The sequence below is a fragment of the Selaginella moellendorffii genome, unplaced genomic scaffold (assembly GCF_000143415.4).
Source record: "Selaginella moellendorffii unplaced genomic scaffold, v1.0 SELMOscaffold_51, whole genome shotgun sequence".
Classification (NCBI taxonomy): Eukaryota; Viridiplantae; Streptophyta; class Lycopodiopsida; order Selaginellales; family Selaginellaceae; genus Selaginella; species Selaginella moellendorffii.
Window position 1 is genome coordinate 1,033,580 of NW_003314312.1, and position 14,918 is coordinate 1,048,497.

At 43.5% G+C, this 14,918-nt stretch overlaps 5 protein-coding genes and 1 long non-coding RNA gene across 7 annotated transcripts; 5 read left to right on the forward strand and 1 right to left on the reverse strand.

The window, feature by feature from the left end:
• The first annotated feature begins 2,569 nt into the window (after positions 1 to 2,569).
• Positions 2,570 to 3,830, forward strand: LOC9634847 (cold shock protein 2). The gene has a single exon (XM_024687013.1). It carries the CDS (start codon positions 2,790 to 2,792, stop codon positions 3,447 to 3,449), a length of 660 nt encoding a protein of 219 aa, XP_024542781.1. The 5' UTR covers positions 2,570 to 2,789; the 3' UTR covers positions 3,450 to 3,830.
• A 737-nt stretch (positions 3,831 to 4,567) lies between these two features.
• LOC9634224 (two-component system protein A) lies at positions 4,568 to 7,507 on the forward strand. The gene is made up of 6 exons (XM_002981836.2): positions 4,568 to 5,766; positions 5,821 to 5,958; positions 6,008 to 6,201; positions 6,258 to 6,577; positions 6,632 to 7,049; positions 7,121 to 7,507. The coding sequence occupies exons 1-6, from the start codon at positions 4,842 to 4,844 to the stop codon at positions 7,295 to 7,297; spliced, it is 2,172 nt and encodes a 723-aa protein (XP_002981882.2). The 5' UTR covers positions 4,568 to 4,841; the 3' UTR covers positions 7,298 to 7,507.
• A 2-nt stretch (positions 7,508 to 7,509) lies between these two features.
• On the forward strand, positions 7,510 to 8,377 carry LOC9634225 (GTP-binding protein SAR1A). The gene is made up of 3 exons (XM_002981837.2): positions 7,510 to 7,719; positions 7,782 to 7,913; positions 7,994 to 8,377. The coding sequence occupies exons 1-3, from the start codon at positions 7,591 to 7,593 to the stop codon at positions 8,306 to 8,308; spliced, it is 576 nt and encodes a 191-aa protein (XP_002981883.1). The 5' UTR covers positions 7,510 to 7,590; the 3' UTR covers positions 8,309 to 8,377.
• Positions 8,378 to 8,707: 330 nt separating this feature from the next.
• LOC112350554 lies at positions 8,708 to 9,113 on the forward strand. 2 transcript variants are annotated; one of them, XR_002993801.1, is made up of 3 exons: positions 8,708 to 8,809; positions 8,860 to 8,938; positions 8,998 to 9,113. It is a non-coding gene; the product is annotated as an uncharacterized LOC112350554 (long non-coding RNA). The 2 variants fall into 2 exon arrangements; XR_002993802.1 differs by having other exon boundaries at positions 8,863 to 8,938.
• Positions 9,029 to 9,851, reverse strand: LOC9634226 (peamaclein). Its single transcript, XM_024686906.1, has 4 exons — positions 9,689 to 9,851; positions 9,573 to 9,614; positions 9,453 to 9,498; positions 9,029 to 9,373 (listed from the first exon to the last, which is right to left on the reverse strand). The coding sequence occupies exons 1-4, from the start codon at positions 9,746 to 9,748 to the stop codon at positions 9,192 to 9,194; spliced, it is 330 nt and encodes a 109-aa protein (XP_024542674.1). The 5' UTR covers positions 9,749 to 9,851; the 3' UTR covers positions 9,029 to 9,191.
• Positions 9,852 to 10,454: 603 nt separating this feature from the next.
• On the forward strand, positions 10,455 to 12,146 carry LOC9634848 (putative pectate lyase 21). Its single transcript, XM_002981838.2, has 3 exons — positions 10,455 to 10,947; positions 11,039 to 11,699; positions 11,750 to 12,146. Exons 1-3 carry the CDS (start codon positions 10,455 to 10,457, stop codon positions 12,144 to 12,146), a joined length of 1,551 nt encoding a protein of 516 aa, XP_002981884.2.
• The last annotated feature ends 2,772 nt before the right edge of the window (positions 12,147 to 14,918 follow it).

The window sequence follows — 14,918 nt, forward strand, 5'->3', positions numbered from 1 at the left end:
TTGATACAAAAATGAATATTTCTCATCAAGCTTTATCAAAAGATTAGGTTGACATGCTCAAGGACTCCATGAGTTTTGAATAGCACTCGTTTTCAACATCTTCTTAACGTTTGCAAGAAAAATCTTGATCTCTTTTGGTGACAAAAGACGAATAAAAATTTTAATTGGATGAGTATCCCCAATTGGAATAATATGACATTTTGCAATCTTAGCCCTAGACAACAAGTCAAATTCAAAGAGATTGACACACTCCTTCATGAGCCAGTCAATTATTGCAACATAAAAACCATCTGAAGGATAAAAAAAGGGAATAGAGGAACAACATGGAAATATAAGAGGAAGTAATAAAGTGACAAAAGTGATAAAAACAGAGTGACAGAAAGGAACAAAAGTAAGAGGAATGGAAAAAATATAAGAAATTATGAGATAAGGGGGAGAAACCTCAAACTTATACTTGTTTACCATCCACAATTAGATAGTTTTGTGGAATGATTTATTCGGACTTTGAAAGGGATGATTACGAAGTATATAAACTTTTTGCATTCGAATTAGAATGTTATTTGCCATCTTTTCAGTATGCATATATCATAAGGGTGTAGAGTTCTATTGGTGCTTCACCATATAAACTTCTTTATGGTCATAATCCAATACTACCAATAGAGTTGGCTTTGTGATTGCCACAAGCTACTAATATTAGGTCAAAAATCAATATTTGACAAATATTTTTCCACTTGTCCTAGCAAATTTTGTTGAACATCTTAGCCACGTACAATTAAGATAATAATGACGCTACAACTCCCATCATCGTCCACCTATAATATACAAAGTGGATGACTTCATGTGAATCCATTTTCCCAATTTTACAGTATGTAGTTTGTCTAAAAGGCTCTTTGCTTAGTGAAAAGGATTGTATTGGGTGTTGCAACAAGTTGAACCACAAATTTATGAAAGTCAACATAACATCTAATAAGCTGATCCTCCAGAAATTATGCACATATAACAATTGAAACACTTTGTACAAAAGGATCAAGAACAACTAACATCACACCGATGCCTCCTCTTAATGTTTCTTTAGATTTTGGCTCATTAACGAGAGAATGTTGACAGTCTTCCATCATTCCAAGAGGAGGGGATGATATGAGATCCAAGTGTACAGCTACAATGCTATATATTAATATTAGCATAATGGGATTTTAATAATTGTCGAGTTGGTTTCAATTTGGACCATATAATCTAGGGTTTTTGGGCTAATTGATATACACATTTCTGTATTCCATTTCCATATTCCATGCACTTATAATACATTTTGAAATTTTAAGTTTATTTTTGAATAAAATTCTTTTGTGAATTTTTCTATATGTATAAAAATATTATTTATATATATATATATATATATATATATATATATATATATATATATATATATATATATATATATATATATATATATATATATATTTCTTTATATTATTTAAGAAATTATATTTGATGATTTTTTAGAAAACTTGATTGACTTAGTGATATAAATAATAGTTTTGCTAAAATATTCAGAAAAATATATTTAAAGTTATAAATTCTATCACAAAATTATTTTTAGATTTTTCTCATAAAAGATAAAGTGTACAATTTTAAATTTTAATGTATAATAATTTTTTAAACTGAATCTGTAAATGTACATAAATCTATAGTTTTGGTAATATGCATTTTTTTATAAACTTCTGAGAATTATATTTGTTATCTATTTTGTAATAATTTTACCATAGCTAGTAGTAGTGAATATACACTTTAATAAATATAGAGATAGTAAATATGTGATAGCCAACTAAACAATAAGAATTTAATATTATTTATAAATAAATAAAACTTATATTTGGACCACTATTGTACATTTAATACCATTATTTTTATCTTATATAAAATATATATAATTTGTTTTAACTTTATTTAAAGGATAATAAGCTATACACACTATATTATATAAATTATTTATATTTTTTGAATATTACTTTTTTAATTCAAAACTCTTAAAACCATTAATATTTTATTTTAAGTCATAATATGTGTTTGCTTATTTTTTGGATAAATAGTAAACTTTTATAAAAATAATTAAATATTTTTTATATGATTTCAAATTTAAAGAAAAAATTAACGAATTTTAGTATTTTTTTCAAGTGAGGAGAAGAACATTCTGAAATTATTTTATTTTTTAATATTAAACTATACACTTAGTTTTACACAAAACTCATTCATATATTTAGAAGTAATTTTAAAAATACATTTTTTAATAAATATTTTCTTTATTAATTTATTACATATTTAGTGATAAGAAATTACGTTAGACCACTAGTTCAACTCTTGAATTTACTTTCATACAAAATTAATTTAAACGAATCTTGACACCGAAAATGAATATTCGTACCTTTCTGTTTGGGTGTTGGGAATCGAACCAATAATAGAGCGTGGTAGAGTGTGGCGTGGTGCTTTTCTACGGCTGCCAGCTTGCCACCTGTCGCCATCCCCTTGTAACTAAACAACGCCGCCGGCGGGAACAGTCCGTCGCGCTCCCAACTTTAAAATGGCCGTCCCCTGTTCTTCGCTATTTTAGGGTTTATCGTGAGCTTTGCGGGAAGTTTTAGCGCACGGATTTCGTCACGAGCGCGCGCCTGAGAAGTAGCGCCTGGCATTGTGATCGCTGCATTCTTGTGGGGATCCTTCTGCTTCTTGCTCCAATCTTGCGTCGCTCCAAGAAAGGCCTCTTCTTTGTTCTCTTCTTCTTTCGAGTGCGAGCTATGGCGTCTCCAGCGGATGCCAAGCGCACAGGCAAGGTCAAGTGGTTCAATGTCACCAAGGGATTCGGCTTCATCACGCCCGACGATGGAAGCGAGGAGCTCTTCGTCCACCAATCGGCGATCTTCGCCGAGGGCTTCCGGTCGCTGCGCGAGGGTGAGATCGTGGAGTTCAGCGTAGAGCAAGGCGAGGATCAGCGCATGCGAGCGGCGGATGTCACGGGCCCTGACGGCAGCCACGTCCAGGGAGCTCCATCCAGCTTTGGATCTCGCGGAGGAGGAGGAGGAGGAGGCCGCGGCGGTGTTGGCGGCGGCGGACCTCCACGCGGCGGTCCTCGTGGCGGAGGCCGCGCTGCTGGCTATGGTGGTGGCGGCGGCTATGGCGGCGGAGGCGGAGGAGGATACTCGAGAGGTCGTGGCCGCGCTGGTGGAGGAGATAATCCCATCGTCTGCTACAATTGCAATGAAGCTGGGCACGTCTCGCGGGATTGCAAGTACCAGCAGGAAGGGGGCGGGGGCGGCGGCGGCGGCGGCGGCGGCAGGGGTCCTCCATCTGGGCGCCGCGGCGGCGGCGCTGGCGGCGGCAGCGGTGGAGGAGGTCGCGGATGCTTCACCTGTGGCGCACAGGGACACATCTCACGGGACTGCCCCAGCAATTACTGAACGAACGCCTCCATTCTCGTGGTTTGTTCTCTCCTTTTCATCTCTCTCATCGTTTTGTGCCCTTCTCAGCTAGATCTCTCTCCCGGGAGAGAAGACGCAAGCTTTCCCTTCTGGGATTGATCGATCGATTTCTCCCTCTTTCCTCTCCTTTCTCTTTCGACACGATCCAGCATCCAGCAAGCCGAAGAAGAAGGCTCCGTCCTATCGATCGTCCGTGAGCTTGGAAAAAAGAATTTCTCAAAAACATTATCTCAATGGAATCGACAATCCTCCTCTCCTCCCCAGTCCATCCCCATTTTTGTGATGAACAACGAAGACCCAAAAAATGGTCCAACGACCCAAAAGATTGGATTGGATTGGACGGACTCTCGTTTTCTATAATATCTGTGTTGCTTGTGGCTCTGGAGTTTCCTTGGCTGCGAATTCTCTCGCGAAATGGACGGCTGGATGCGACCATTGACCCTAATCCAATCGCTCCTTTATAAATGTTACAAGGTATAGGTGGACCAATGACCAGGCGAAAAGAAGTTTGCCACCGCGAAAAACAAACAAACGCTTCCCTCATCCCCAGGAGCCCTAGAATCGAAATCCAGTGGCACCGATCTCTCCAAGTTGGCGGACGAATCTCGCGAAAACCCCCAAAAACACTTGAAATTTTGGAACTAATGTGGCGCCAAACTAACAAGCCACCACACACACTTGGGCTGACTTTGGCGGAGGGTACAAAATTACTTGCCACCCGTCCTAGACCGGTTAAACTAACAAAATATCTCGGGTAAAAGGTGCGCGCGCGCATTTTCGTTGTCACCTCACCACCTAACAAAGGGAGGATAATATTCGTTTGACCCCTAAGAGAAAAATGCTGCGAGGTTTCGTGTTTGAAATGAATTGCTAGATGCCGATGGAATCAATCAAACTCCACTGTAACTTACACACGTGAAAATCTCGTGTGCGAGAGATTTTTTTATAGTAAGTTAAGTTAAGCTGCGCGGTAATAACTCTAAGGATCCGGATTTGTTAGCGCAAATCTTACCGTTTTTCCAAGAAAAACTACGGGGGAATATTCACAGCAGCATCGTATAAATGCGGTGTTAGGGTTTATGCTCCAAACGCTGATGCTTATCGAGTCGAGGCAAGAAAGAGGGAGAGATTGCTGCTGCTCCCCCGCAAGAATCCCCAATCTTGAGCGAATTCTAGCGCGGCACCAGGGTTTTGAGGGGGATTGAAGATGAGAAGCGGCTGTGTGGCAGGCCGCGCTCCAGGGTTTCGTCTTGCAGGGCCTTGGCGATCGTCCTCACCAGAGAGAGGAGAGGAATCCATGGAGGTAATCTCCATTCTTAGTCCTAGCCGACCGGATTATCCATAGCGCCATAGCTTTGGAGGGATTTAGGAATGTGCAAGGACGACATGGATGATGACGGCACAGGTTCACGGAAGAAGCCGGAGCTTGGAGCATTTCTGAGGAAGAAATCTAGCAAGGCGGAGAGTGGTGCCAGAAATCGGAGCCCTCGCTCAGGGGATTCATCAGATGAGGATTGGCTGCGCCATCCACTGCTGCCACCGCAGCTCAAGAGAAGCTTTGGGGGCAGCTATCTCTGCGACAATTTGAAGGATTTTAGCTGGAGGAGGCAAAAATGGCAGGTTCTTAGCGTCTGTGGATCCCTGGCAGTGCTGTTCTTCCTGGCTCTTGTGCTGGAGACTCTCAAGGACAGTGCCAACTTCTCGATGGCACGGGCCCTTTCGTGGCTCCTTTGCGTTCTTCTCTCGCTGCTGCTGCTCTACTTTCTCTGCTGCGATTACGATGGAAGCAGGATTGTGTGTCAGGCACTCTTTCCTCTCGTCATTCTCTTGGCCTGCGCTGCGTGGTACGTGCCCAAGGTGATGTGCGCTGTGAGAGAGGATTCAGCTCGTTGCAAGCTTGTGGATCCTCTGCCTGTGTTTCTTGTGAGCAGTCTTCCTCTTTTGCTTCTGAGCGCTCCCGTCATGGCTCTGCGCGTTGCGTGCGCTTTGGCCGGTTTGATCCTTTTGGTCATTCTTTCTTTCGCTGTTTACTCCTCGAGAGATTTGGAGTTCATCTCTAGTGCTCCCTGGGTTTTGTCTCCGTTCGTCTTCCTGTCGAGCGTGCTGGTGAGCTACCATGGATGGCGGTCAGAGAAAGAACTCTTTGCTTTGGCTTGCTCTCTCAAGAAGGCTCTGTCATGTTCGCGGCTTAACACGCGCGAGGTACAGGCGGAGCTGAGAAATGTGAAAAAGGATAGCTCGGAGAGGATTGCGAAGATGAGGCAGTTCATCAGCTACATCTTTCATGAAATTCGAGGTACGCTCCCTCAGAGTTTTGCTGCTTCGACTCATTGAAAATGTGTGCATGCAGTTCCATTTAACGCTGTAGTCCTGGGAATTGGCCACCTTTTGGCAACCAACGTGTCAGAAGAGCAGCAAGAGGTTCTAAATATGATGGATTCATCGTCCTCGTCTATGATCCGGATCCTCAACGATGTTCTTGACATGGGTATGTTTTCTATTTACCTGAGCAGTGCTCACTTGTCGGTTTTTTGCAGGGAAGATAGAGTCCGGCAAATTGCAGCTTGAAAAACAGCCGTTTAATCTGGCAGAGCTTGTCAGCTCGTTGATATGGGCTTTCAAAGACACGTTAGAATCAAAGGGCCTCGAGTTTTCTCTTTGCGTGGATGACTGTACAAAGGAGTTCCTTTCCACGCACGACCTTGTTGGTGACAAGCACAGGATTAGACAGGTGAGAATTTCGTTGCCAGTTGATGCTCGCGTGGCTCACTTCACTGCACTGCTTAGGTGTTGGCCAACTATCTGTCGAATGCTACAAAGTTCACTCCCCGCGGTGGTAGAGTGAAGCTTCACGTTGTCTGGAACAGAACAAAACAGGACGGCTCTGGGGATGTACCCGCTGACTCCCCCGCTTCTCATGCCAAGCAAGAACTCTCGGAACTAAGCAAGAAACGGTGCGTTGCAAGCGTGACGGTTTCAGTAGAGGACACAGGTATCGGGATCAGCAAAGAAGATCAAGTGAGGTTATTCGAGCCGTATATACAAGTTCATACCGGATCCACGCAATCCCAAGGTGGTACGGGCCTTGGCCTGTCCTTCGCAAAGAGGTACTACGGTTTCTTTCCCTTCATTGTTTTGCGTATACTCAGTAAACTTTGCAGGATTGTGGAACTCGCAGGAGGAAAGATTGGCGTGTTCTCGGACACGGGCAGAGGCAGTGTTTTCTCCTTCACAATCCCGTTCGAAGTTGCCGGCACGGTTTCAATCGAGGGAAAGGCAGCCGAGGAAGTGCTGGTGAATCCATTCGACCTTCCGGAGGAGAGCCGCGTGGAAACCGGCGTCGTGGCGGCGAGCGGTGGTTTGTCGAGCTCCCAGCAGCCACCACGGCCGACTCCAAAGGTTTTGATCGTGGAGGACAACCAGGTGAACAGGCGGATACTGAAAAAGCTCCTCGCCAGCTTCAACATCGAGAGCGATGCCGCGGAGGACGGGCTCCAGGCGGTGGATATGTGCCGCAGCGGTGCGCAGTACGACATGATACTGATTGACAAGGAGATGCCTGTGATGGACGGGCACGAGGTACGAGCTCTCGACTGCAATGTCAACGCGATGGAATCTCACGCTGTTTGGGTGGTGTGCTGTTGCTCCAGGCTACGCGAGAGATACGCGCGATGGGTGTCAAGACAACGATCGTCGGGCTCACGGGAAATGCTCTCGACAGCGATCGCAACCAGTTTCTTGCGGCCGGGGTGAACGATTTCTTCACGAAACCGTTGTCGCGGCACCAGTTGCTGAGGCTCTTGGAGGCTCACGGACTAGTCCGCTGATTGTGACGAAACGAGACGACACGATCGACGTGAGAGCAAGGGAGACGGAGAAAAAGAGGAGATCTAGAGGTACTGTTCTTGGTCTCTCTCGTTTTTTTCTTCTTCTCCCATTCTTTGCGTGGTTGGATCCATCCTTTCAGGATTCTTGGGTGCTTTGTATTATAGACCGATTCATTGGAGAAAACAAAGTATAGGCGATTTGTAGAAAAAGTCCTTGCAAGAAAAGGAAAAGGTCCCTAAATAACTTGCCAAATATTTAGGGTTCTAAGTCAGGAGGAAAGGAGGAAAGGAGGATGTTTCTAGTGGATTGGTTCTATGGCGTCTTAGCGAGCCTAGGGCTGTGGCAGAAGGAGGGCAAGATCTTGTTCCTAGGGCTCGACAACGCCGGCAAGACGACGCTGCTACACATGCTCAAGGACGAGGTAAGCGAATTTCTTGGAATTTCCTCCTCTAGGTCATGGATCTGGGGATTGCGCCTGCGCAGAGACTCGTCCAGCACCAGCCGACGCAGTACCCGACCTCGGAGGAGCTGAGCATCGGCAAGATCAAGTTCAAAGCGTTTGATTTGGGAGGTCACCAGATCGCTCGTCGCGTCTGGAAGGACTACTACGCCAAGGTTTGTGGGAAATCTTCTGTGTTCTTGGGTGAAAACTATAGCACTAATTGTTTCTCTTTTTTTTTTTTTGGCTATACAAGGTTGATGGCATCGTCTACTTAGTGGACGACGCTGACAAGGAGAGATTTCCCGAGGCAAAGAAGGAGCTGGACGCTCTCCTCGCGGACGATTCTCTCTCCCAGGTCCCGTTCCTGGTCCTGGGAAACAAGATCGACATTCCTTACGCAGCGTCCGAGGAGGAGCTCCGCTGGTTCTTGGGTCTAAGCCACACCACTGGCAAAGGCAAGGCGGACCTCAGCAGTAACGTCCGCCCCATCGAGGTCTTCATGTGTAGCATCGTCCGGAAGATGGGTTATGGCGAAGGCTTCAGGTGGCTGTCTCAGTACATCAAGTGAGAGCTGCCTGGTTTGTAAGTCTCGATCGCTCGACTTTATACATTTGATCTCATCTTCCTCTTTATCGTTTTTGGTTCCTCGCTTTCCATTCACTGCTAACTTTGGTCATTCTCTTTCGCATTGTGTGCACTGGCTGGCTCTGTCCTAAAGTGGCTCTATTCTGGAAGATTGTTTTTTCAGGACAGGGCACGCATAGACATCGGGACAAATGGCGACCGTCTTCGATTGAAGAGGTTTGTGATTTCTTTTTATAACTTCGCTTTGTTTTCTTGAAGTTGAGAGTAGAAGAGACAGGGGTCTTGTCTTAAAGAGTTAAAAATCAAGCTCGGCTGTCAACTGGTTGGTAGCGGCTGGCTTTGTTTGAACAGACTGCGATCGCTTGAGATTTGTCAACTGGTTGGTAGCGGCTGGCTTTGTTTGAACAGACTGCGATCGCTTGAGATTTGATGACCAGCATGACGCAACGGAATGTGATTGACAATCTGGCAAGCTTGCGACCAGGTAAATTTAGTGCTCCAAGCTTTTGCTTTTCTAAAAGTTTTTCGTTGCAGCAGCTCAGTAAGAGTCACGACTGCCAGAGAGAGAGAGAGAGAGAGCAGCCCAGAAGAGCTTCGCAAATACACTACGTGGGTGAGGCATTTATGCATTGAAGTGAAGCTTCGCTTCTCTAACTCGGCTGCTTGCGTCAGATACATGATTGGAGAGAACTGTCGACATTGATTGAGCAAGGCGTGGTCTTTAGATCAACTTACAAATGTGTACAGAAGCCAAGCATTATTGTTTCAACAAGCAGCACCAGAAACTATACTAGCAAGAAGCACTCGGAGAAGAGACTTTACGAGAAGCCAGGGGCCAGAGAGGCACGAGCAGAGCAGTGACGGGCTCACGGGCACTTGTGTCCGCCTCTCGAGTTCTTCATCTCGTTGTAGCAGGCGCAGACCTCTCGGTTCCCAGCAGTTCCCGGTGGCACGCATTGGCATTTCCCGCAGCAGATGTTACAGTACTTGAGGCAGCGCTTGTGAAGGCCCGCCTTGGAGCAGCGGTAGTCGCAGGCAGCCGCGCAATCTATAAGAACAGAGGGGGTTGGATACATCAAAACTCTGGACACAATGAGAAGAAGAGGAGGAGTTCAACGTCTTCTCACTTAGATATGGAGACCTGTTCTTGGAGCCGACCAAAGCACCTTGCTTCTGCAAGACAAGTCACACAGAAAACTTTCAAGCCTCGCGACGAGAGATGGAATGGAGATGAGAGAGCATCCAACCTCGGTTTGCTCCAGTTGCTCGGTAGCACCAGCAGCAGCAATCTAGAATCAAACGAAGACACAGAGTTACAAGCTTGGTCGGGAAATCGCAAAAGTAAGAACAACGAAGGAACCACCTCGAGGCAAACGAGCGTCGCGATGAAGATAGCGAGGAGCAGCATTTGATACTTGGCCATCGCCCAAGAGCTTTCAAGGATATTGGGAAAGAGAGACGAAGAAGACGAAGAGAGACGTTCGTGTTGTGCTTCGAATTTGAGCTCCCCCCCCCCACAATATATACCTGTTTTTTGGCGCATACACACCACCACATACCATTACAGCTGTACAATACAGTCTCGGAGATGGTATCGGGTACGTACATGTATGCCAATGCAAGCTGGCCAGGATCCGCTCCTTCGCAGGACCTTCGATTAGCAAACATCGAGGGTTCGACTCCCGCCACCTCCGCGATAATCCACGCCCTAAAAGTTTGTTGATCGAATCAAACAAGGGCGTGGCGTGCTCGAAAGAAAATGTAAGTGGCTTGGGGTGTGTGCACGGCCAAGATATTCCGATTCGATCCGGTGCCAGCTTTTTTTTTTTCCCGGGCTCCTTTTAACTTTGACAAAGCGCGCGAAAGTGCTGTCCGTACGGTGCGATGATGGGTGTTCTGTTTCTTGCCAGCCTGCCGCGACGGCAAGCTCGACTCGTGTCACGGGCCATGGCCGGTGACCTAATTTCTCCGACCTAATTCTCAAACTCTGGCCTAAACGTAAGTATTGACTGAGTCGCTCCGTCTCCCAATGTGCCAAGAACTCTCTCGTTTCTCGGTACGTAACTCTTTCATGGGTCGTACAAAAGGCGCCTGGAAGAAACCTGAGCTCGAGAAATTGTTTAGAAAAGATGGGATTGTTCCAGCAGCTGGTTTTTCTGCTGTTGATCTTGTTGGCGCTGCGTTTGTGCCATGCAACGCGGGAGTTCTCAGGTCTCAGTGACGCGCAGCGGGAGCTTATGGAGCGTGACATTGTCATCAACTTGGAGAAGGCCCAGCAAAACTTGCAGAAGGCCGCGCCGGCGGTCTTCTCGGATGAGGATTGCAAGGCGCAGATGAGCAACGTGCTGGGGATTCTGGCCAGAGTCGAGACATTCCTCCTCCAGGATGATTATGCCGGGGCAATCCAGCAGCTCTCGATCGCAAAGAAAATCCTTGGAGAGTGCAACACCGCGCTGGAAGCTAGTCACGTAAGAACTTTGCTTTGTACCTTTTTTACCAAGTCCGTTCGCTGTCAGGCACATTTGAGTCAAGCGCTCTTGTATCTCACGGGACAAGCGTTGACTCATGTGGATGCTGCCACAAATCTTCTCAATTCATTGGTAGACAAAGACAAGCTCAAAGGCATCTATAATCCTCCTGTTGGAGTCAACGATGGTATTATATTGTTCTATTTGTTTGGAGCGATGAACTAATCAATTGATCTTTTTCGTAGTTGGATCCACCGAAGCTCCATGCGAAGTTGACGGAACCGTTTGCCAGTTTTCTCCCTGCGGGCAAGGTAAAAACCTTCCAGTTTGTGCTCTTGGATTTGCAGCTGGAGTTGTGGGAGGAGCAAATGGCCTGGCCTACGTTGTCACGAATCCACAAGACGATGATCCCAAAATACCGGTGCCAGGAACTCTGAGATATGGGGTCTCTCTCGGGAACTCCGATGGAAATGGCGTGTGGATAACTTTTGCCGGGAACATGACCATCTTCCTCCAGGAGATGCTCTGGATTCGAAGCATGACAACCATCGACGGGCGGGGCTTCAACGTAACAATCACCGGAAGAAACTTGGTGCTCGGTGGCGTGAGCAATGTCATCTTACACAACCTCCAGATTAGCTCGGTGGGCGAGAGTGATACGATCCACATCTACGCCGGCTCCAAGAAGATCTGGGTCGACCATGTATCCTCCTGGGACGCCAGGCTCGGCCTCGTCTCGGTGCTCCAAGGATCCACAGACGTGACAATCTCCAACTCGCTTCTCACAAATCCAAACTTTAACATGCTCCTCGGGGCATCTGATGCTGATACTGAGGACAAGATCATGAAAGTCACGGTCTACAGAAATTGGTTCAAAGATTCAACGCAAAGAATGCCACACTGCAGGTATGTTCACGACACATTTTCCTCAACTTACATACGTAATTCACTGCTAGATGGGGTTACTGTCACGTCGTCAACAATCTATACACCAACTGGGGCTACTACGCGATAGGTGGAAGAGTGAACGCCAAGATCTTAAGCGACAACAATGTATTTGTAGCTGGCCGGAGGAGCGAAGTCACGCCATGGTTCAGTCTGCATGGTCCCGAGTTCGACACCACCGCAACCATCACGTCCTCCAACGATCTCTTCCTCAATGGGTCCACCTTTCACCAGTTCATGGGTGTTGAGCCAATGTCTCTGACCGAAGTCCCTCCCGCGTATCCGACCCCGGACCACAATCCTCCGATTCACTCCACGAGCACACTGCCGCAATTCTTGGAGCAATGCGCAGGAGCAATTTTTGGCGATAGTCTCGCGAGATGTATGTTTGCTTCCTCCAAAGTTTAAAGCCTTCAGTTTCCCTGTCGATGAAGTGTTTGTGCTGTCAACTTTGGCTATGGATCTGATATATGGTTGAGAACCGAGTTATCTTCGTGCTGCTGAAGAAACTCTTCTTCTTATTTAGTGCATACACATTGACTGATTTCTCCATCATCAAGCAGTTGTGCTTTGAACTATTTCCTGTGTAATTAGAGTGGAACAGGAAAGATGCTAAACATGAGCATATCCCTCCCAAGAACTGGAAAGATTCGCAGCAAGGAGTACTCTCCCTTCTGATGCAAAAAGAGAAAAGACCCGATTTTTAGGGTTCTTAAGAAAATAACAATAATTTAATTTCTTCCTTAGAATATTCGATTGTTCCCCAGTTCGTGATTTGGTCATTTTATTATTATTACATACATTAAAACCCAACTGAGAAGTATAGGATTTTGAAATGGAAATTGGTCCAGCCGTCATTCACCCATCTATCTATGTTATAGCAAGAGACAAAGTGTCTAGATAGAAAATTCCATTAACTAATATGTTCTCCCAAAGCAGAGGTGGTTATTTATGAGCAGTCATTGCTACAGATAAACCATGAGGGATTACTTGTTTAATCACTCCTTGGGACTTTTCCGCAATAGCAAATGCATTAGTAAATTGTGGTGACTATATCTTGTCTTGTGAATCCTTATCATGACGACAGCATTAAAATGTTGGCTGCAACTCAGAAGAATGGTTTTGCTCAAGGCTCAACTCTTGTGGTAAACCTCCCAGGCCTGGGATCTTGTATTAACGAAAACACTACTAACCATATTGATTGTTATGGAGGGTTTAGGAATTAAAATACTACCGTGAAATATGTATTAGTACTGCTAGATTGTTGTGTGAATAATGTTGATGGAAAACTTGAAATATACAATTTTCTAGAGATATAAGAAAAAACATTAGCTGGAAAATCCAGAATATGATTATAGATTTATTTTTAATTTATATTATTAGTGATATTTTATTTTAAATAATAATATATAGATAATAAATTTTCTATGCATTGCATGTAACAATGCTTGGTTTGCTTAATAATAGTGTTATTCCTACTTATTAATCCAATTGATCAAATAAAAGTTTATAATTATAAGCATGTTTGTAATTTATAAATACAAGATTAATCTGATGGTAGAATAAAATAGAATATACTAGAAAATGTTTAAGAAAGTTTATAAATTATAAATATAAGATTAATCTAAATGAATAAGAACTGTTAGATGATAGAATATTCTAGAATATCCAAGCATATTCTAGATATATTCAGTATCATCTTAAGCAAACCAAAAACTGCATTTGTGAGGTCCAATTGTATGGTCTGTATACTAATATTAACAGCTGTATATTAATATTAATATAATGGAATTTTAATACCTGTCACATTGGTTTCAATCTAGACCACTCACTCATGTATATAAGTTAAAGTTTTTGGGCTGATTGATATACATATTTTTTAATTCCATTTCTATATTCTATACATTCACATTAGTGGAAATGAAGGGTAATTTTAATTGTCCTTGAGGGGTGTTTGGATTTAGGATTTTGGTGCTTTTCATTATCTATATTTCACTTTCTTTATAAGTTTTTTATTTTCTTCTCTTTTATTTTTTCCTTTCTGTTCATCTTCATAGCAAAGCAATAGCTTCTTCCTTATTTGACTATGAAGTATTAGTTAGGGCAATTGTTCAATGTTATGTGGTTGCAGTTAAACAATTAAACTCAGTTGATGGTAATATTCATGGCATGTGATACATCTCCTCTTACTCTTGTTATCAATCCTCACGTCTGGCCAAAGTTATTTTATGAGAATCTTAAGCATTGGTTTAATCACTTACCAAATATCATTATTGGGATGATGCTTGATGTTTACATAAGTTTTCTATTATCTCCAAGGGACAATGAGAGTGTAACCATTTGTGTGAATTGAAGCATTCTCCTAGACTCTTCAAATATGCATATTTGGATATACAAATGATTGTGATGATGCCTTACAATAATTGTATTGTATTTGTTAAGGGCTAGTTGAGTTAATAATGCAATTTGGTGTTTGTTTCTAGAGCTTCTTACTTTATGTGGAGCTAAATATGTTGAAGTGGATCAAGTTGAAATGTTGTGATTAGCACTTTGTCAAAATATTGTAAAACTTGTATATATAGTTGCTCTAGCCACCCTTAATAATGCTCTCTGCTTAGCACAACATTATAACACATCTTATGAAGTTGGTCACATTTATTAGCATTATTGGTGTTTTCTAGATTAAAGTCTTTCATTTTTTAAGTGGAGATCTTGGCATCAACAAAGTCCTGTTGATGCTATGGTAGTGGAAGGTCTTAATACTAAGATGTTTTCAAGAAACAAAGAATTGTGCAAGTAGTGGAGGGTTTTTGCATAAATAACTTGGTGACCCTTTTATCTTTCTTTTAGGAGTATCATTAAAATGTTCACTTAACACCAATTCATCCAATATTTACTTTACAATTTCATTTTTATAATAAAAGGTTTCATATTATTTTCTTTATGTTAGTTAATACAAGCTTGAGTTTATCTTCTATTGCTTAGCCTATTACCACATGTTGTTGTTTACATTTGTGTCATATAATAGAGCTAGTTTTCATTCCTTATAGTAACATACAAGTGCATGAAATAAAACAAATTTAGTTATGTGTGTAAGTGATTTCAAGCTTGAGTTTCGGTCATTATGGGTGGTGCCGAATTAAAATTTTGACCTTATCCTTGAGATAGATTGATTATGGC